General features: G+C 37.0%; 2 protein-coding genes across 6 annotated transcripts in view; one reads left to right on the top strand and one right to left on the bottom strand.

Annotated features, from left to right (window-relative positions):
• LOC127852897 (protein MMS22-like) overlaps positions 1–9,447 on the top strand; it is a 91,461-nt gene extending 82,014 nt beyond the window's left edge. For both annotated transcript variants that reach the window (XM_052386930.1, XM_052386931.1), the window contains 2 exons: positions 375–566; positions 7,767–9,447. In XM_052386930.1, the coding sequence (XP_052242890.1) occupies positions 375–566; positions 7,767–7,854 (280 nt within the window). In that variant the 3' untranslated portion in view covers positions 7,855–9,447. The remainder of the gene's footprint in view (positions 1–374; positions 567–7,766) is intronic.
• Positions 9,448–11,267: 1,820 nt separating this feature from the next.
• Positions 11,268–22,691, bottom strand: part of LOC127852902 (prickle planar cell polarity protein 3-like) — a 209,019-nt gene continuing 197,595 nt past the window's right edge. For 3 of the 4 annotated variants that reach the window (XM_052386937.1, XM_052386940.1, XM_052386939.1), the window contains 5 exons: positions 18,850–19,024; positions 16,641–16,810; positions 15,367–15,553; positions 12,762–14,701; positions 11,268–12,617 (listed from right to left, as the gene is read on the bottom strand). In XM_052386937.1, coding sequence (XP_052242897.1) covers positions 14,553–14,701; positions 15,367–15,553; positions 16,641–16,810; positions 18,850–19,024 — 681 coding nt within the window. In that variant the 3' untranslated portion in view covers positions 11,268–12,617; positions 12,762–14,552. The remainder of the gene's footprint in view (positions 12,618–12,761; positions 14,702–15,366; positions 15,554–16,640; positions 16,811–18,849; positions 19,025–22,691) is intronic. The other variant, XM_052386938.1, reaches the window with a different exon arrangement.

Genomic DNA, 22,691 nt, shown 5'->3' with positions numbered 1-22,691 from the left:
AATGGATAGATGGCAATATGGAGATTATGCACGTCATTTTATATTGTTCCTACATCAAGAATTCTGGTTGCTATGGCAACAAATGAACTACAAATATTGTAGGTAGGTAGGGACTTTTAATGCTTGGCAATAGTCTTGTTAAAATTGAGCCTAGTTCTGGGTAGACCAGGCATAATGCGTCTGTGTTTGCACAGGCTTATCAGGGAATTTTATAAGCTTTAATGGTGCTTTTCATTGAAAGAAAAGCTATTTTTAGCAAAAATCAAGTGCAAAGTGTTGTTCCTGATTAGTGTGTCTGGATGGCTCAGGCTATTCTTGGAAGACACTACGCTACATATGAATTACACAGAAATAATGCCAGTTCATGTTGTCAGGACTCAAGTTCAGGATGAATGCGGCCAGTTTGTGACCACCTACCTCAAGTACAGCAGTTCAGGAGTGATCCGAGTCCTGGAGAGGCTTGCTGTGCTCCTGCCAGATGTGGTGATCATGGTCATCCAGAAGATCTCAGAAAGCCTTCTGGACATTGAGAGGAAAAGGGGTGTTGGAGTGGATCAGAAACTAAGGTGAAATATATGAGCCTTGTTCTGAGAAAACTGCACAGGCTTATCAGGGACGACACTTTCCACTTAAACTAGATTTTTGGTAAAAAGGGACTTTCTTTAAAAGAAAAATACCATTAAAGCGGAAAGTATCATCCCTGATTAGCCTGTGCGGACTGCACAGGCTAATCTGGGACGACACTTTACGCACAAGCATTATACCCAGTTTTCTCAGAACGCGACACATATAGTTGTAATGATTTGGTCAGTGTTTCAGTGTCAGAACTGATTAATTGCATTAAGAAAAATATTAGACATTACCCAGAAAACAGCCATAGAGACCTGAATTAATTAGGACTAATCAATTTTAACTCACATTAGCACAAAGTGCTCATGGGAAGCTTTAAGGATACTGTGATGTCAGTCATCTTGTCAGTACGTGTGATGTCAGTCATCTTGTCAGTACGTGTGATGTAAGTCATCTTGTCAGTACATGTGATGTCAGTCATCTTGTCAGTATGTGTGATGTCAGTCATCTTGTCAGTACGTGTGATGTCAGTCATCTTGTCAGTACGTGTGATGTCAGTCATCTTGTCAGTATGTGTGATGTCAGTCATCTTGTCAGTACGTGTGATGTCAGTCATCTTGTCAGTACGTGTGATGTCAGTCATCTTGTCAGTACGTGACATGGGGATATAAATTTATAGCTATAACAACTTCTTCTCCTTAAACAGATTTTAACCAATTTTCACAGGCATTATTATTGGGTGACCCTTTGTCAAACGTTAAGGTCGATTACATATGTAGGTCATCAGGGGTAAAGATAGATTTGAAAAAATGAAAACTTCAAACATCTTTTTGAAAACCGCAAGGGTCAGATCTTACATATTTGGTGTGTAAGATTGTTTAGTGGTCCTCTACTCAGTCCACATCTTCCTGTAGGTCAAAATGGGCTATACCCAAGGGATCAAATGATTTATATAGACTTCTGTAGTAAATAACTCTAAAATCTATGAAACTGCACAAGTGAGATGTTAAAATATTTGTTGCGTAATATCATAAGGTGGTACTCTACAAAGTTCATTTAAATAATTATCCTGGGGTCAAGGTTGGCACTGCTGTGGGGTTAATTGTTTTCCTGATATGTATATAATTTTATTTATTTTTAGCTCATCTATTTTTGGGAAAAAAAATATGAGCTATTGTCATCACATTGGCGTCGGCGTCCGGTTAAGTTTTGCGTTTAGGTCCACGTTTCTCATAAAGTATCAATGCTATTGCATTCAAACTTGGTACACTTACTATCATGAGGGGACTGGGCAGGCAAAGTTAGATAACTGGCTTGCATTTTGACAGAATTATGTGCCCTTTTTATACTTAGAAAATTGAAAATTTTGGTTAAGTTTTGTGTTAAGGTCCATTTTATTCCTTAAGTATCAAAGCTATTGCTTTCATACTTGCAACACTTACTAACTATCATAAGGGGACTGTGCAGGCAAAGTTATGTAACTCTGACTGGCCTTTTGACAGAATTATGTGCCCTTTTTATACTTAGAAAATTGAAAATTTGGTTAAGTTTTGTGTTTAGGTTCACTTTTTTCCTAAAGTATCAAAGCTATTGCTTTCATACTTGCAACACTTACTAACTATAGTAAGGGGATTGTGCAGGCAAAGTTATATAATCTGACTGGCATGTTGATGGAATTATGGGCCCTTTATACTTGAAAAATTGGTTAAGTTTTGTGTTTTGGTCCACTTTACCCCTAATGTATCATATCATAAGGGGACAGACAAGGACAAGTTGCATAACTCTGGTTGTCATTTTTAAGGAATTATGGCCCTTTTTTTGACTTGGTATCTTTGAATATATGGTTACATTTTTTGTTTAGATCCACTTTACTTCTAAAGTATCAAGGCTATTGCTTTTAAACTTCAAATACTTTCATGCTATCATGAGGGTACTGTACCTGGCAAGTTGAATTTTACCTTGACCTTTGAATGACCTTGACTCTCAAGGTCAAATTATTTAATTTTGCTAAAATTGCCATAACTTCTTTATTTATGATTCGATTCGATTGATACTTTAACAAAACAACTCTTACCTGACATACCACAAAACCATCCCCCCCTGAATCCCCCTCAATCCCCCCCATTAATATTATTTTTTAATTAAAGATCATCTAATAAATGACCACCACACCCTCACACTTTACCCACCCCCCACCCCAAAAAAATAATTTTTATGCCCCCGGTAGAGTGGCATATAGCAGTTGAACTGTCCGTCAGTATGTCAGTCTGTCCGTCCGTCGGAAAAAACCTTTAACAGTGGCCATAACTTTTATACTTTTGAAGATAGCAACTTGATATTTGGCATGCATGTGTATCTCATGGAGCTGAACATTTTGACAGGTGAAAGGTGAAGGTCAAGGTCATCCTTCAAGGTCAAAAGTCAAATATATGGCGTCTGTCCGTCCGAAAACTTTAACATTGGCCATAACTTTTTTAATATTGAAGATAGCAACTTGATATTTGGCATGCATGTGTATCTCATGAAGCTGCACATTTTGAGTGGTGGAAGTTTATGGTCAAGGTCATCCTTCCAGGTAAAAAAATTTTATAAAAATTTCAAAGCGGCGTTCTGATGAAGCTGCACATTTTGAGTGGTGGAAGCTCAAGGTCAAGGTCATCCTTTATTTTGTTTAAATTTCAAAGCGGCGTTCTCATGAAGCTGCACATTTTGAGTGGTGGATATTTAAGGTCAAGGTCATTCTTCAAGGTCAAGGTCATCCTTCAAGGTCAAAGGTAAAAAAAAATAAAATCAAGACAGCGTTATCATGAAGCTGAACATTTTGAGTGGTGGAAGTTCAAGGTCAAGGTCATCCTTCAAGGTCAAAGGTTAAAAAAAAATAAAAAAATTCAAAGAAAATTGAAAATTTTGGTTAAGTTTTGTGTTTAGGTCTATTTTTTTCCTTAAGTATCAAAGATATTGCTTTCATACTTGCAACACTTACTAACTATCATAAGGGGACTGTGCAGGCAAAGTAATGTAACTCTGACTGGCCTTTTGACAGAATTATGTGCCCTTTTTATACTTAGAAAATTGAAAATTTGGTTAAGTTTTGTGTTTAGGTCCACTTTATTCCTACAGTATCAAAGCTATTGCTTTCATACTTGCAACACTTCATCATAAGGGGACTGTGCAGGCAAAGTTATGTAACTCTGACTGGCATTTGGACGGAATTATGGGCCCTTTATACTTAGAATATTGAAAATTTGGTTAAGTTTTGTGTTTTGGTCCACTTTACCCCTAAATTATCATAGATATTGCTTTCATACTTGGCACACTCGCAAACTATCATAAGGGTACAGTAAAAGGACAAGTTGCATAACTCTGGATGTCATTTTTATGGAATTATGGCCCTTTTTTGACTTAGTAACTTTGAATATATGGTTAAATTTGTGTTTCGATCCACTTTACTTCTTAAGTATCAAGGCTATTGCTTTCAAACTTCAAATACTTTCATGCTATCATGAGGTTACTGTACCTGACAAGTTGAATTTTACCTTGACCTTTGAATGACCTTGACTCTCAAGGTCAAATTATTAAATTTTGCTAAAATTGCCATAACTTCTTTATTTATGATTTGATTTGATTGATACTTTGACAAAAGTACTCTTACCTGACATACCACAATAGACTCCACCAGAACCATCCCCCGTGCCCCCCCCCCGAATCCCCCCCCCCCCCCCGAATCCCCCCCCTATTATTTTTTTTTTTTTAAGATCATCTCACAAATGACCACCACACCCTCACACTATACCCCCCCACCACCCCCCCCCCCCCAATTATTTTTTTTAAACGGTTAAAAAACACAACTATTTATTTTTATTACTTTATGTTTGAAATACCCTCCAACAATCGCACCCAAGAATCCCCCCCACCCCCCCCTCCCCCAACCCGAATCCCCCCCATAAATTTTTCTTTTTTTTAAGATCATCTCACAAATTACCACCACACCCTCACACTATACCCCTGCCCCCCACCTCACCCCCCCCCCCCCCCCCAATTTTTTTTTTATTTTTTTTTTATTTTTTTTTAAGATCATCTCACAAATTTCCACCACACCCTCACACTATACCCCCCACCTCACCCCCCCCCCCCCCCCCCCAATTATTTTTTTTTTTGAAACGGTTAAAAAACACAAATATTTATTTTTATTATTTTTAATATGTTTGAAATACCGTCCAACCATCGCACCAAAGAAACCCCCCCACCCCCCACCCCTCCCACCAAACCCCCCCCCCCCCCACCCGAATTTTTTTTTTTTGAATTTTTTTCGCATTTTTGGAAGATAATGTAATAAATGTCCACACCCCCACACTATACACCCCTCTTCACTCCACCCCTTCCTCCTTTGTGATTGAAAATGAGAGTCCCTTCACCTTTAAAAAGAAAATAGATCAGCGGTCTGCACCCGCAAGGCGGTGCTCTTGTTTTTTTTGTTTTTGCTTTTTTTTGTGCATTTTTGGAAGATAATGTAATAAATGACCACACACCCACACTATACACCCCTCTCCACTCCACCCCTCCCTCCTTTGTGATTGAAATTGAGATAGGTCCCTATACCTTTAAAAAGAAAAATAGATGAGCGGTCTGCACCCGCAAGGCGGTGCTCTTGTAAAATCTCTGAAACTGCAAGGCATAGATTTTTTTGTATTGGGCTTGTAAAATTGTATGGTGGTCATCTGCCAAGTTTGTTCAAATCATGACCTTGGATCAAAACTCTACACGATCTGACAGGGTCAAAAGATTGATGTATATATAATGACATTAATTAACATACAAAATCTTCATCACTGAAACCACAATTGTCGGGGTTTTAATATTTGGTGTGTAATCTAGCACAGTCTGAAGGAGAGGCCAGCCTTTAAAGTTGGCTAATTATGCCCCCCTTCGAAGAAGAAGGGGTATATTGCTTTGCACATGTCGGTCTGTCTGTCGGTCTGTCGGTCCGTCCACCAGGTGGTTTCCGGATGAAAACTCAAGAATGCTTGGGCCTAGGATCATGAAACTTCATAGGTACATTGATCATGACTCGCAGATGACTTCTATTGATTTTGAGGTCACTAGGTTAAAGGTCAAGGTCACGGTGACCCGAACTAGTAAAATGGTTTCCAGATGATAACTCAAGAACGCTTAGGCCTAGGATCATGAAACTTGATAGGTAGATTGATTATGACTCGCAGATGATCCCTATTGATTTTCAGGTCACTAGGTCAAAGGTCAAGGTCACAGTGACCCGAAATAGTAAAATGGTTTCCGGATAATAACTCAAGAACGCTTAGGCCGAGGATCATGAAACTTGATAGGTAGATTGATCATGACTCGCAGATGACCCCTATTGATTTTCAGGTCACTAGGTCAAAGGTCAAGGTCACAGTGACCCGAAATAGTAAAATGGTTTCGGGATGATACCTCAAGAACCCCTATGCCTAGGATCATGAAACTTCGTAGGTAGATTGATAATGGCTGGCAGATGACCCCTATTGATTTTCAGGTCAATAGGTCAAAGGTCAAGGTGACCAGAAATAGTAAAATGGTTTCCGGATGATAACTCAAGAACGCTTATGCCTAGGATCATGAAACTTCATAGGTACATTGATCATGACTCGCAGATGACCCTTATTGATTTTCGGGTCACTATGTCAAAGGTCAAGGTCACGGTGACCCGAAATAGTAAAATGGTTTCCGGATGATAACTCAAGAACGCTTATGCGTAGGATTATGAAACTTGATAGGTAGATTAATCATGACTCGCAGTTGACCCCTATTGATTTTCAGGTCACTATATCAAAGGTCAAGGTCACGGTGACCTGAAATAGTAAAATGGTTTCGGGGTGATAACTCAAGAACGCTAATGGCTACAATCATGAAACTTCATAGGTACATTGATCATGACATGCAGATGACCCCTATTGACTTTGAGGTCACTAGGTCAAAGGTCAAGGTCATGGTGACCCGAAATAGTAAAATGGTTTCCGGATGATAACTCAAGAACGCTTATGCCTGGGATCATGAAACTTCATAGGTACATTGATCATGACTCGCAGATGACCCATATCGATTTTGAGGTCACTAGGTCAAAGGTCAAGTTCACGGTGACCCGAAATAGTAAAATGGTTTCCGGATGATAACTGAAGAACGCTTATTCCTAGGATCATGAAACTTGATAGGTAGATTGATCATGACTCGCAGATGACCCCTAATGATTTTCAGGTCACAAGGTCAAAGGTCAAGGTCACGGTGACCCGAAATATTAAAATGGTTTCCGCATGATAACTCAAGAACGCTTATGGCTAGGATCATGAAACTTCATAGGTACATTGATCATGACTGGCAGATGACCCCTATTGATTTTCAGGTCACTAGGTCAAAAGTCAAGGTCACAGTGACCAGAAATAGTAAAATGGTTTCCGGATGATAACTCAAGAACGCTTATGGCTAGGATCATGAAACTTCATAGGTACATTGATCATGACTGGCAGATGACCCCTTTTGATTTTCAGGTCACTAGGTCAAAGGTCAAGGTCACAGTGACAAAAAACATATTCACACAATGGCTGTCACTACAACCGAGAGCCCATATGGGGGGCATGCACAAACAGCCCATGTTTATTCTGGGACCTTGTGAGAATCGGATTTATTGTAATCTACCCTTACTGTTTTTAGATTATCACTTATAGCTGTGTTATTTCATTGATTGAATTATATTTATCAGGGAATCATGTGGTTAATAAACCTCTGTTAAAATACAGGAAAACAGCTTAAAATCATACTTTGTTAAACTATTTTATAAGCATGTGTATAATAATGTCAACAAAATATGTAATAACTGTAATGAATGAGTCTGTTAGGATTGTTTTCATAATCTGTGCAGTGTTGTGGCTAAATGATAGTTAGGTTGATATTTGTCGTGGATTTATAGTAAAAACTACTTGCATCTTTATATGTCTGGAAAACTAATTGACACTTGTACTAGATGAAACGAATATTGCCATTTTTGTTATAGTTTCACTCAGTGAAAATTATATAATCTTTTTTTTCCCCACTGAAATCGAATTTCTTTCACTTAAAAATTTAAAGGAAAAGCTTTGAATAAAAGGCTATTTAACAGGGGCTATAAGTTTAAGTTTAAAACTTTTCATTACCTCTTTGCCTTTCAGGAGCCAGTATTATCAGATGTTGAAACTTCTCGGGGACAGAGGAGCAGCAGAGATTGAAAGACTCCAGTCACACACAGGTCTCTCGTAACCATGGTGCTGTCCAATAATAATGAGCCTCGTAACCATGGTGCTGTCCAATAATAATGAGCCTCGTAACCATGGTGCTGTCCAATAATAATGAGCCTCGTAACCATGGTGCTGTCCAATAATAATGAACCTCGTAACCATGGTGCTGTCCAAAAATAATGAGCCTCGTAACCATGGTGTTGTCTAATAATAATGAGCCGCATTCTGGAAAACTTGGCTTTATGCTTTTGAATAGTGTCTCCCAGATTAGCCTATGCAGTCCAAACATTCTAATCCGTGGAGACATTGTCTGCTTCTATGGAACTTTTAAAGGAAGTCTCTTTAAAATGCTAAAACAATCCAAGTTGCAAGTGTGATCCCTGATTAACCTGTGTATACTGCATAGGCTTATCTGTAACAACACTTTACGCACATGCATTAAGCCCAGTTTTACCAGATCTAGGCTTTTGATAATTCTGTGATACTGTTGATTGTAAATGTCATAATTGGCTCATCTGAGCTACCATCTTCGCATTTAGGATTCTAAGTTTAGCAGTTTGAAAGTCTGTAGTTGTGAATCATGTTTTTAATTAAGCCCTTGCAAACAATGTTTAATATATCAAACGGGATATATATTGAATTCATTCTGTTTTCTGGGTGGTTTGTTATTCTCCTGAAATGTTTGAGGAGGAACTCCAAATTTCTTTAGCAAATATTCCCCATGATGCACATATTTGTGCACTATGTGCCATTACTAATTCATATTTGTTCCAAGTAATTTTGAAGTAACCTCAGAAAACATGACTTTATCATTTATCATGTTCTTTTAAAGACTTACTGGTTTTCCATAAAAATTCAATTATCCACGCATTTCAGATTAGAATTGTAAGAAAAAAGTATTGATTGATTATATATTTTGGCAGCTAATTCATTGCTTGCAGCAATTTTGAGTTGTTACTTCACATGATACACTGCAGGTTGGGTTAACTTCATTTTTGGAACCTCAGTAATGTTTATTGTCCCATACCGGTTTCACCGGAGGGGACTTATAGTTTGCGCTCCGTCTGTCAGTCAGTCTGTCAGTCAGATAGTCACACTTTTCTGGAACCTGCATAACTTTAAAAGTTCTTAATATTTTTTCATGAAACTTGAAACATGGATAGATGGCAATATGGACATTATGCACGTCATTTAATTTTGTTCCTACGTCAAAAATTCTGGTTGCTATTGCAACAAATATACTATTAATACTGCTGAAAATGGTGGTTTTCTGGATCCTGCGATAACTTTTAAAGTTCTTACTATTTTTTCATGAAACTTGAAACATGGATAGATGGCAATATGGACATTATGCACGTCATTTCATTTTGTTCCTACGTCAAAAATTCTGGTTGCTATGGCAACAACAACAATTCTGACAATGGTAGAATTTCTGACAATGGTGGAGCCGGTAGGGGACTATATTGCTTGGCAATAGTCTTGTTAATCTTGTTAAAAGGAATGTTCCTTTGTTTTTGCGATAATTTACCACCTAATTTTTGTTCAAGCTTCATGTGGAACTCATGATGTTGCATTAAGGCTACACATATATAAAATAATAAAAATACTGCAAATATTTGTGTCTTATTGCCAATTAAATTTTGCACTTTTTATATATTATAAAGATGCAGAATTTCATTTCAGTAACTTTAAGAGAAAAGTTTCCAGACATTTGGTACTGTATACAAATCATAACTGAAAATCATAGACAAGTTCTTTGAAATTTTAGTTCACCAAGCAGAAAGTTCTCATGGTGAGCTGTTGTGGTGAATCATGTTCAGCGTTGTGTGTAATCATCTTTTAGCTCCTTACCACTCTAGAGGCCATATTTTAAATACAATCTTGATGAAACTTGGTAAGAACTTATATTAACAAAATTTAGATCAATTTTGAATATGAATCCTGTGTCCATAAACTAGGTCACCCGATCAAATCTTTAAAAAAAACAGCCTGGCAACCACTCAACATGAATAACTAGGTAATCAGGTCCAATCTAAGACACATTTATGGCCCATTCTTGATAAAACATGGTCAGAATGATTATCTTGACAATCTCAAGGCCATATTTGAAGATGGGTGAAGTGTGGTAAATAACCAGGTCAATTGCTTACCAATTGGTATACCATAACCTTGAACTTTGTTTAGGAAGGTAACGTTGTAAACCTGTGTCACGGAAAGTTGTTTAACCTGTATACAACCTAACTCAAAATTTGCCTGTTTATATGCAAGTGTTGCACATTCTTGATGAATGGTTGTTCAAATCTGGCTTGGCTGTCACAATTCAAGGTCACAAGGTCAAAGTAATATCTGGAGTGTTATATCAGACATTGAGGGGTGATCAAATAGCGTTTGAAAAAAATAACTTCACACCAGACATGTAATTTTATGGTCACTGTGACATGCAAAGATCCAACATCAATAAAAGCATTTTTCAATCTTTCCATTAAATCCACACTTACAAGTGCCTGTCAAGATGTTGATACAAATATCAGGATTATTATTGCATTACAAAGGACATGACTTGTCATTTAATTGTCAAGGTCATAATTCAAATTTCAAGGTCCGCACAAGGCTAATCAGGAACGACACTTTCCGCTTTTATACATTTTTTGTTTAAAAAATGGCTCATTTTAGCAAAAATCAAGTTTAGGTGGAAATTGTCATCCCTGATTAGCCTGTGCAGACTGCGCATGCATTTAACCCCTTTTCACAGAGCGCAGCTCATATATATAAGGTCTAGCAATACGTGACTCCATTGTTGCTTGCAATACCATCAAAATCTTGTTAATGTAAATATAAGAAACACCATTCTCTTGTTCTTAGTTTATTTCTAAACTTCTCTAAAGATCTGGGCATTAATTGTCAAAAAGCACAGACTAGTGATTACAAGCAAACCAACAAAATTACCAACATACGAGGAGTCGGTCAATAACAAACACTCAATTCCTCTTACAACAAAATACCATGCACTGAAAATTAGGGACAACATTAGTCAAATTAAACGGGCTATTCTCAACACACATGGCTCGTGTTCTGAGAAAACTGGGCATAATGCATGTGCGTTGAGTGTCGGCCCAGATTAGCCTGTGCAGTCCGTACAGGCTTATCAGGGATGACACTTTCCGCTTTTATGACATTATTCGTATAAATGAAGTCTATTCTTAGCAAAAATCCAATTTAGGCAGAAAGTGTCCTCCACAGTGTCTAGGATGACACTACGCACATGCATTAAGCTTTTCTCAGAACTAGGCTCATATTTTTAACACACCACACGGAAGTTTATATCCTTGTATTATTCTCAAATGGTAAACACAATTTTGTTGAATATTTCTTCAACATGTTTGTATTAATGCTTTCTTAAAATGACCATAACTAAGACCTAACAAACATTCAATCTGAAATTCTAACAAATTTATTTCCATTTGGCACCTTATACAACTTGTTGAATACATATTACAAATGCATGTAGATTCACAAGGCCTTTCTTACTAGATTCAAGTTTTAAAGGCTTCATTTTCAGCCCTTAGATTCTGATGAGCAGCTAACAGCATAAAACCTGAACAGACTGTGAGTTACTCGCAGGCTGTTCTAGTTTTATGCTGTTTGCACATAGCCATTTTCACTTTGCTTCAAAGTGGGAGAGGGTAAAGTGGTAGCGGTGATAGTCTCAACCAAATACCTTACAACTTGATTGAAGGGTCTCATAAATTGTCGAAGATGTCGATTTAAATAAAGCAGAAATGTTTGTTAATTTACAAGGTATTATAAATATATATATATATAAATTATAAATAGTGTATTGTAAATGTAATAAGACCCTATTGTTGCATGGTGAGTATTTTATATGGAAATTTAATACAATTAAAGCCATTGGTTCACTATGTTTTTTACAAACCAGTCTTGTTTCTCTCCATTTAACAATAACATTTATAGTAAAATAAACTTTCTAGTACTGGTAATTTGAAATTTAACTGGTGCATTATGAAGAGAAAAAAAGAGATGCTGTTTGGGAAGCCATGTGAATAATGACAATAGGAATGATCATAAAGTTATTATTCATCAACTGATGGCCTCATTATTTCTTTAATTGAATGCCTTGTGAAACTTTTCTTCACCGAAGTTGTTGACCTTTATCATGTCTATGTATAACAGCACTTAATCAGATATGTTAAAGAGAAAAAATCTGTTCAATGTATGTTTTTTCAACCACATACCATTCCAGCTGTCTTTCAAGATAAATGCATTCATTACCATGGCTGTTGATGTTAAATTGCTCTAAATATAACAATAACAAGGGCTGTTTGTAAAACATGCATGCCCCCCATATGGGCTCTCCGTTGTAGTGACAGCCATTGTGTGAATATGTTTTTTGTCACTGTGACCTTGACCTATGACCTAGTGACCTGAAAATCAATAGGGGTCATCTGCCAGTCATGATCAATGTACCTATGAAGTTTCATGATCCTAGCCATAAGCGTTCTTGAGTTATCATCCAGACACCATTTTACTATTTCGGGTCACCATGACCTAGTGACCTTTGACCTGAAAATCAATAGGGGTCATCTGCGAGTCATGATCAATCTACCTATCAAGTTTACTACCTATCAAGTTTCATGATCCTAGGAATAAGCGCTCTTCAGTTATCATCCGGAAACCATTTTACTATTTCGGGTCATCGTGACCTTGACCTTTGACCTAGTGACCTGAAAATCAATAGGGGTCATCTGCGAGTCATGATCAATCTACCTATCAAGTTTCATGATCCTAGGAATAAGCGCTCTTCAGTTATCATCTAGAAACCATTTTACTATTTCGGTCACTTTGACCTTGACCTTTGACCTAGTGACCTGAAAATCAATAGGGGTCATCTGCAAGTCATGATCAATCTACCTATCAAGTTTCATAATCCTAGGCCTAAGCGTTCTTGAGTTATCATCCGGAAACCGTTTTACTATTTCGGGTCACTGTGACCTTGACCTTTGACCTTGTTACCTCAAAATCAATAGGGGTCATCTGCGAGTCATGATCAATGTACCTATGAAGTTTCATGATCCTAGGCCCAAGCGTTCTTGAGTTATCATCCGGAAACCACCTGGTGGACCGACCGACCGACAGACCGACATGTGCAAAGCAATATACCCCCTCTTCTTCGAAGGGGGGCATAAAAATCTCCAAACAACCGTTAAATTAACTAAACTGTTCAAGTATAACTTGCATAATAATATGCTTCATCTAAGCTAAAATCACAAATCACCAATAAGTATATTCAAATAGATTATATCATTCAAACAACTTGTAATTTCTTCAGATTCCAAAACAAACAGTCCTACTGTACAAATAATAGCTTTAACGCCGTAAAACTATACATAATACAACTTGACCAATTCAACAAAATAATATCGAACGTTAGTAACAACTTGTATTGAAAATAAAAAAAACTTGACCAATTCAACAATTTAATATCTGACATTAGTTAATAACAACTTGTATTAAAAATTCACAATAAATATGAAGAATTATTCATTCAGTACGTCTATTAAATAATTTACAATCTTCCAAAATTCCCTTTATGTATCTTAATTTTAATTTAGATTATTTTTTGTATATAAAATCGTATACATCATGTAAGTAGTTTGCATTTTCTTAATTTTAATAACCTAATCTAATTATTAATATGCTAATCAACTTGTTCTACAATTCAATCCTACATATATTATATAATTGTGTCACTTTACAAAACGAGATTCAAATAAATAGTGAAAGACAATCTTTTTGCAGTCTGTAAAATGTTTACAATTTTGTGTCCAATAAAAAAAAATCAAATAATTCATTTCATTTATGTGGAAAATCACTGGTGTTTAGCAGGCATATCTATATAAAAAATATTAATATATACATTAAAATCTTAAAAAGCTTAATAACAAGTGATAGTTATAAAAATGTTTATAAAAGTTAGAGCACATTTTTTCCCAATTAACTGCAGACAAATAATGTTTCAAATTATTCTCCAGGTCAGAATGTAAAAATCAGTGCTTGTTTTCAAAAGACACCTCAACCATATATAACACATTACATATCATATGCTATTATTAAAAAGCACCATGCAACTAATGTGACAAGAAACAAGTGATAATTATTGCTTTTCTGACAAATGTGTACGTACACCAAAGCACCAACAACTTAAGCATACATTACCCATAAAAACAGAGCTCGTTTGACTGCATTCTTTAAAATAATGAACCTCTTGACAAACACAAAATATGTACAGTATTAATTACACTGAAGAATTAATTTAATTTCATATACATTATTTGTATAGTTAACAAATGAAAAACAAATGTGATCAGATACACAATGAAGTAAGTCATTCTGGAAATATATTGATTTAAAAATGTTTGCAGCATGATTTAATACTCTCAATCTATCATGTTTTCTACAAGCAGTATACTTGTATTTTTTTCTCCAAACAAAATAACACCTTTTCTCCATTTTTATTTCAAGTTTAACTGGTATTTTTTTCTACAAACAAAATAACATCTTTTCTCCATTTTTATTTAAAGTTTCATTATTTGCAAACAAGTCGACAAACAAGATGGGATGTGCTATAAATACAAAGTAGTTAATTTCATTAAATTAAATTACCTAGATAGGATAAGTGTTTTGAGACAAAAAGTGTTGGTTTTAATTTCTGCCACACTCAGGGCAAAGAATATCTCCTTCGTTGACCAGAAAACCGCGCCCTACCATGGAGGCATCACACTTGTAGCAGACGAAACAATCGCTGTGCCAGTGACGCTCTTCAAACGAAATGAATTTCGTTCCTCCGAAACCTGAAATATTAGGTTTAATTTAGTTTAAACCTATTTACTTTAGCTCGATTGCATAGAAAGCCTAAGGCTTATTTGAGACGCTCTCGAGTACGTTTCCTGGGCTAGAACCAGTACTTGGGGTCTATGGGGAAGATCTAAAACGCAGACGGGATCGAACTTGTGACCTGCTGGTCGCTAGACGGACAGCATATCCACTACGCCGCAGTGACTTTAGGTAAATATAAAGCCCTTAAATGCAGATCATCTGATTCTCTTTTTAAAATTACCAAGTGCATTTTTGTTCATATGCAATCTTTCCAACCAAGCATCTTCTGTATTTTATATTACACCAAACAGTACAAACTTAACCAATGTTTATAATGAAGTAAAGAATACTTTGAGCAAGACCTTTGTTTGTGAAACACAATGCCCCCTTCTGTTCTTTGATGCTGCCCAGCAGCTATTAAACAGAAAAATGTTAAGTCCATGGCCAATTACTTCGCCAAAATCAATTGACCAAAATGAAAGTAGTAAGCGAGATTTTGACCCCATGTGACATAGCTCCCAACTCGCACACCATACACAACGAAAAAAAAGTGATCACAAAACCTCCCCCAAGAAATCTGAGCTTAGATGAGCAAGGAAATAAACTAAATAACTGCTGGCGACCTCACAGCATGCCTTACCAGTGATGGGCTTGGTGCATCGGCAGCACTTCTTGGCAAACATGTCCCCATAGCAGTCGGCGCAATACGGCTTGTCATCCTTTGACGTGAACTTCTCCTTGGCCAGCTCCTTGTTGCAGTTGGTGCAGGTGAAACACTCACGGTGCCATGGCATGTTCTTGTACGCCACGCCCCCTTTGTTGATCACCTGTGCAGGTACATGTATCAAAAGGGTTGTAGTAAAATCATAAATGTTGAATTTTGTGAGATTTTGGGTTTCTAAAACCTTTCAGGAAAAAAACAGCATTAACAGTTTGAAAAACTTTTGAAAAGTACAAATAAATATCACTATAACTGTTGTTCAATTCACTACAAATAATGTGTAGTTCAATTAAAAACATTTTTACACGACACAGGGCTATTGAAATGCAATCCAGGCTAGTAGAAATATTGACGTTTTACTAACCACCTATTAGCTAAGGTCCAATTATTATAAGGGCTAATTTCTTAAGACAATTTATGTAAAAACAAAAATGCTGCATCACATTGCATTTAAATGGGTGAAAAGACTAATACGTACATTCGACAACGGAATTTAAGGGCTTAGTATAAATTTGACTATTGCATTGAAATTAGAGCAATGCAATGTGGTGTGTTACATGTCTGCCACACATCAATAAAACCAGTTCCGGTTTAATTCGTTAATTCATAAGCATCCGCTATTAACTCCCCATCTCGCGAGCTCCCAAATCTCCCAACCTCAAGAGCCGTGCTCCCGCCGTCGCCCAGCAACGCTACCTCCAACCTCTTCAGCATAAGTCTCTACACTCAACCTCCAAACCTCCTTCTAAAACCACGTAGTTATACCCATTTACTTGTATTCATATGTCAACAACTTACCAATCAACATGACGTAAATTGATCTATGCCATCAGCTAACATCAAAAATACATGTAGGTGTTTTTGAAATTTGAATGAAAACTTAACATAACCCTTCACCACATAGATACGTATTTTGACACATTTGTGGTCCCTTAGAAAGTTAAATTTAATTAAAGACCTTTCTTACTAGATTCAAGTTTAAAAGGCTTCATTTCCAACCCTTAGATACTGATGAGCAGAAAACAGCATAAAACCTGAACAGCCATTTACACTTTGCCTCTCAGTGTAAAAGGGTTAACACGTGATGACTATACACACTTAAACACGATAGTTTGACCTCTTAAATGCATTTAGGACTTACTTAAACAATTATTATTTTATTGCACCACAATTGATGACATAAAAGTTCTTACCCCGCTACACTTGGTGCACTTCTGGGCAAAGTCCCTCTCATAGCAGGGCACGCAGACGACTTGCTCATCACGGGGGATGAAGCTCTTGTTTCTGATTGGCTCACTGCACACCATGCATGTGAAGCATTCTTCATGCCATTGCTTTCCCTTGTACTCAAACTTCTTCATACCTACATGTGAAAATAATGCCATTAATAAATACATGCAGTTTCATCCCAGATAAGCCTATCCCACACTTTCTGCTTATAAGAAATTGTGTGTGAAGGAAGTTTTTTTCGGAACATTAAATCCAGTTTAAGTGGAAGTGCCATCCCAGACTAACATGTGCAGACTGTGTCATCCCAGACTAACATGTGCAGACTGTGTCATCCCAGACTAACATGTGCAGACTGTGTCATCCCAGACCAACATGTGCAGACTGTGTCATCCCAGACTAACATGTGCAGACTGTGTCATCCCAGACTAACATGGGCAGACTGTGTCATCCCAGACTAACATGTGCAGACTGTGTCATCCCAGACTAACATGTGCAGACTGTGTCATCCCAGACTAACATGTGCAGACTGTGTCATCCCAGACTAACATGTGCAGACTGTGTCATCCCAGACTAACATGTGCAGACTGTGTCATCCCAGACTAACATGTGCAGACTGTGTCATCCCAGACTAACATGTGCAGACTGTGTCATCCCAGACTAACATGTGCAGACTGTGTCATCCCAGACTAACATGTGCAGACTGTGTCATCCCAGACTAACATGTGCAGACTGTGTCATCCCAGACTAACATGTGCAGACTGTGTCATCCCAGACTAACATGTGCAGACTGTGTCATCCCAGGACTAACATGTGCAGACTGTGTCATCCCAGACTAACATGTGCAGACTGTGTCATCCCAGACTAACATGTGCAGACTGTGTCATCCCAGACTAACATGTGCAGACTGTGTCATCCCAGACTAACATGTGCAGACTGTGTCATCCAGACTAACATGTGCAGACTGCAAAGACTAATCTGACCCACACTTTACACACATGATTAAGTCTGAGACCACACTTTACACACATGAATAAGTCTGAGACCACACTTTACACACATGAATTAAGTCTGAGACCCACACTTTACACACATGAATTAAGTCTGAGACCACACTTTACACACATGATTAAGTCTGAGACCCACACTTTACACACATGAATTAAGTCTGAGACCACACTTTACACACATGGATTAAGTCTGAGACCACACTTTACACACATGAATTAAGTCTGAGACCACACTTTACACACATGAATTAAGTCTGAGACCACACTTTACACACATGAATTAAGTCTGAGACCACACTTTACACACATGAATTAAGTCTGAGACCACACTTTACACACATGGATTAAGTCTAGTTTTCCTAGAAAGTGTTTTATTTGCATGCACAAATTAACATTTACAGTAATATGCCAACTGTTGTATTTATTCTAACGTGACATATTACTTGTGTTTTTTTTACTGTCCTTTGAAATCTCATTATTTCAGGCTTTGGGATATCATAATTTCAGGCTTGGGAAGTCCTAGTCATTGCCAGACCTTGTATATGTTGAATCCAGAAACCCACATGTGGAGGAGTAATGACTTCCCAGTAAAGGTATCCACAGCTTGAGACTGTCATTAATAGGTGGCAAAATAATTTGATGTACTTGGGGAGCATGGTAATTAACATTCTTACAAAAACATTTGTATGTCATATTTCTGTAGACCTTATGATGTTTACATGAAAAACATGTAGCAGGAGGAAATTACTGTTTGATTTATTTTTTATGATAACTGATTGGTTTTCCTGCTACATTTAATGAGTTCTTGGCAAGAATTGAAAGACTAGGGATGCTAACTATTAACTCTTTACCACTTACATAGATACCGGTATGTATTTTGACATGTTTGTAGTCCCTTAGAAATTTGATTTTAATTAAAGACCTTTCTTACTAGATTCAAGTCTTAAAGGATTTATTTCCAACCCTTAGATACAGATGAGCAGCAAACAGCTTAAGACCTAAACAGACTGCCGAGTTACTAGCAGGCTGTTCTGGTTTCATGCTGTTTGTACATAGCCATTTTACTTTGCTTCTGAGTGGGAAAGGGTCAAAGATGAAACAAGCAGGCATCGAGCACCAAGAAAAATTTCTACATAGAAAGCTGCAAATTAAGACCAAAACACACCTCCTTTAAATGGCTTCGTGCATCCATCACACCTGGCAGCAAAGTTATTGTCATGACAGTCGGCGCAGAAGATGCGCTCATTCTTCGGCGCAAACGGCTGATCCACCAGTGATTTCTCGCATTCAAAGCACTTGAAACAGAACTCATGCCAGTGATGTTCCTTGTAGGACAGGTCCTGAAAATACACAGCACATTAAATTTTAGAATCTAGAGTGTAAACCAGGTTTAACTATAGCCATATAAAGAAAAATGCCCCACCCCCTGGCTGACATGTTTCTTCAAACAACCAGAACCATTTTCAAACTCGTCCAAGATATTATTGAGACAAATCTTTTAACCAAGTTTCATGAAGATCTGCCAATAAATGTTGCCTCTAGAGTCTTAAGAAGGCAAATCCACGACACACAACAGACAATGGACAAATGGTGATCACAAAAGCTCACCATGAGCACATTGTGCTCAGATGAGCTAAAAAGGTATACTGTTTTATTACATCATGACTATAAAGACAAAATAACAACCCATGATGTAAACTAAGTTGTACAAATGTATTTCTAAAACCAATGCAGTCCACACAGGCTAATCAGGGATGACACTTTCTGTTTAAATGTTGTTATTTTTGTATAAAAAATTATCTTTTTAGGAAAACTCCTTTTTAGGCAGAAAGTGTTGTCCCTGATAAGCTTGGGTGGACTGCACAGGCTAATGTAGTACTACACTTTACACATATGTATTAAGCCTGCTGGTCCCTAAGCGACTGGCTCAAGTGTATTAATAATTTATTTGACTAGAAAGAATGGCTCAACTTCATGGACTGGTCTCTCCCACTCTGACATCTTACATTCAGAGAAAGTATAAATAAAGTCCAGGCAATCATCAAGTCTAAATGCCTTGTATGTTTGTAACAGGTACCTGCTGACAGCAAACAAACAAGTCTAATGCTGACTTGACGACTCCTCAAGATAACGATAGCTTGAGAAAGACTGTTGGATAAAATCCAAAGATTTGGGTTGTCAGAGGAAAAGACTGTTATTTTTGCAATCAACAGTCGAAGCTTGTTGGCCTAAAAGCTTGTTATTATTGGTTGGACAGTTTCCAATCAGGACAGTTTCCAATAATCGCCTTGATAACAAAATATTTTAAAGTCCTGTATAAGCATTGGTTATGTACTGCCCTAAAAAAGTTGATACAACGTAATATTATAACATACTAAACAAGTGTTCCGCGGTCAGAGAAACATGCCCTCAAAACAGGGCTTTGAACCAGTGACCCCAATTTCAATAGGGGTCATCTACTGTCCAAGGCCAATGCGCATGTGAAGTATCAAGCCAATCGGTCAATTGGTTGACGAGTTATTGATCAGAAATGATTTTCACACTTACTGTGATAGTGACTTTGACCTAGTGACCCCAATTTCACTAGGGGTCATCTACTGTCCAAGGCCAGAGCACATGTGAAGTATCAAGCCAATCGGTCAATTCATTTACGAGTTATTGATCGGAAACGAACTGGCCTACCGACCGACAGACCGACCGACATCCAGCAAAACAATATACCCCCCTCTTCTTCGAAGGGGGGCATAAAAACATTGTAAGGTGTGGGATTATTTAATTGAATCATCCTCACAATTTCATCATGTTTGATGGAGCTTAAAAGGTTTGATAATATTCCAAGAATTATTGATAGGCTAGGTGTCTTTTGTCACCAAGAACAAGAACGCTGCATTATACTAGTGAATACAACATAATATTCAAGTTGCTTAATTGTTTACAATGAACGTCAGTTCTTTTGATGTTTGCTAAATGTTGCTATGGCAACATCAAAAGCACATTCATACAAGGTTTCAAAATATTCAACATCGGAACAAAGCCTGAGTAATCGTTATTAATTGTGCAACTGTCTGCAAATTTCCTGTTTGAATTGGTAAAAAGGTGTGAAAGACAACTGATAATTGGCTGAAAATGTGTCGGGGTATCTATGTTGCACACAACATGTGGCCTCTGCCAGCAACAAATCATTAAAACAAAGTGCAAGCTGTCTGCACCAAATATCTAGAACGTTTCTCCAAGAATTAAGAAGAATATTTCCCTTACGCGCTTGATGTAAGGCAAACCAATTTAGTTCTTGGAAAGCCATTAACAACTATAACTCATAATAACAGGAAATTGCAGCAACCATGCAGGCTTCATGCGGAACATAATTATACATCACTCTGCAAGGCATTGTGCTTCTGGTAACAGCAAGTTGTTCTCTTCACTTTTGTTTTGCCAGATATGTAATCCAGCATATCTACTGACTGAGCAAGACAAAACGGTTGCATGTCATCACCACAACAAAACTACTTTTAAATAGTCTCTTTTTTCAGTAGGTTAATATGAATAAGTATATCAATAGATCATCCTTATCATTGACCTTTTGTATGTTTTGGTTTGCACACAGACTGACACAGTACCTTTTATTTTATTTCCAATCAAGTCTCTCAGGATGTACAAGTAAATAAATACATCAATATGTAGAATTGAATCCTTAAATAACTTATAACTCAACACATTACAGGCCCGTAGCCAGTGTTTTGAAAAGGGGGGTGCGATTGTTATTGAGTAAAAAAGTGGCGAAGCCTTAGGAGGGGGAGGGTTGTTCCCCTCCTGCATGGGGGGTTTGAAGGTCCTCCCCCAAGAAAATTTTGAAAATGAAAAGGTAAAATCCTGCATTCTGGTGGCGTTTTATCTGTATTCAGAGACTGAAGTTATAGAGCATTTTTATATGAAAATACTTTCATTGACTATACTCAGTGACTGATCGACATGAATATGATATAACATACATGTATTCCCCACTGCCATTATTCAATGACCACCTTTTTCGATCAGTCACGAAAAAACATTATTTTATACCGGTAGCTAGTATGCGCGCACATACTTTGTTTCCATATGCAACAACACATTGATAGAATATTAAATCAACAATAAGAACGGTATACAATATCATTATTTATTGGAATCTCGATAAAATTGGTGGATTTTACCATTCCAAAATTATACCATTCCTAAATCAAGCAAATTAAATGAAAATATTTGACTGTTTTCAAAACAACTGTTTGTCTGATTCTATAAATAGTACCCGAGGCCTAGCATTGCTCTAAACGTGCTAATAGTGTTTTGTACAACAAACACTGATTAACACAACTGGGTCTTCTCTAATCTGCATCAATACTAACAAGAAATTAAAATGTTATAACTGGTTGTATTTTTTTTTTTTTTTTAACAAACTAGTTATCTTTTTCCAAACGAATTTCAGAATATAACAATTAAGGCTTCATAAAGACCCTATAACCACAAACTACTGGTCCTATCGTCTCAAAGTCCTCATAAATGTAAACCAGGACGTTGAAGAAAAAAGATGGCCTTGTTTGCCCATATGTTTGAGATCCATCACAGTTCATGAACATTAAAAGTGAACGTCCACTTGATCATATATGTTATAACGTTTTAAATTCATTATAACAACAGTTTAAGAGTATGGCTTATTTCCTAGTGTCAAGTTTGACATAATTAAAACATTGTGGGCAGTTCTGTATGTGGAGCAGAACAGAACTGATGATATAAAAAAACTACATTGCTTTGTAGAAATGATTTGTTTTCTTGCAATACAACAACAAAAAGTATCCTGTCTTGAGCATAGCTGATATTTTTTGTCAGAAAACCCTTTATAAGGTGATCCGAAAATGATTGTACGGGGATATAACAAAAAGACAACGCAGTCTGTCGAAAATGCTGTGTTAAATGTGTTATTGTTATAAATCGTGCTATAATGCAAAATTATTAACCAATGACTCAATAGTC

The sequence above is a fragment of the Dreissena polymorpha genome, chromosome 12, assembly GCF_020536995.1.
Source record: "Dreissena polymorpha isolate Duluth1 chromosome 12, UMN_Dpol_1.0, whole genome shotgun sequence".
NCBI lineage: Eukaryota > Metazoa > Mollusca > Bivalvia > Myida > Dreissenidae > Dreissena > Dreissena polymorpha.
The sequence above is the reverse complement of the archived record's forward strand: the minus strand, read 5'-3'. Positions and strand labels throughout refer to the sequence as shown.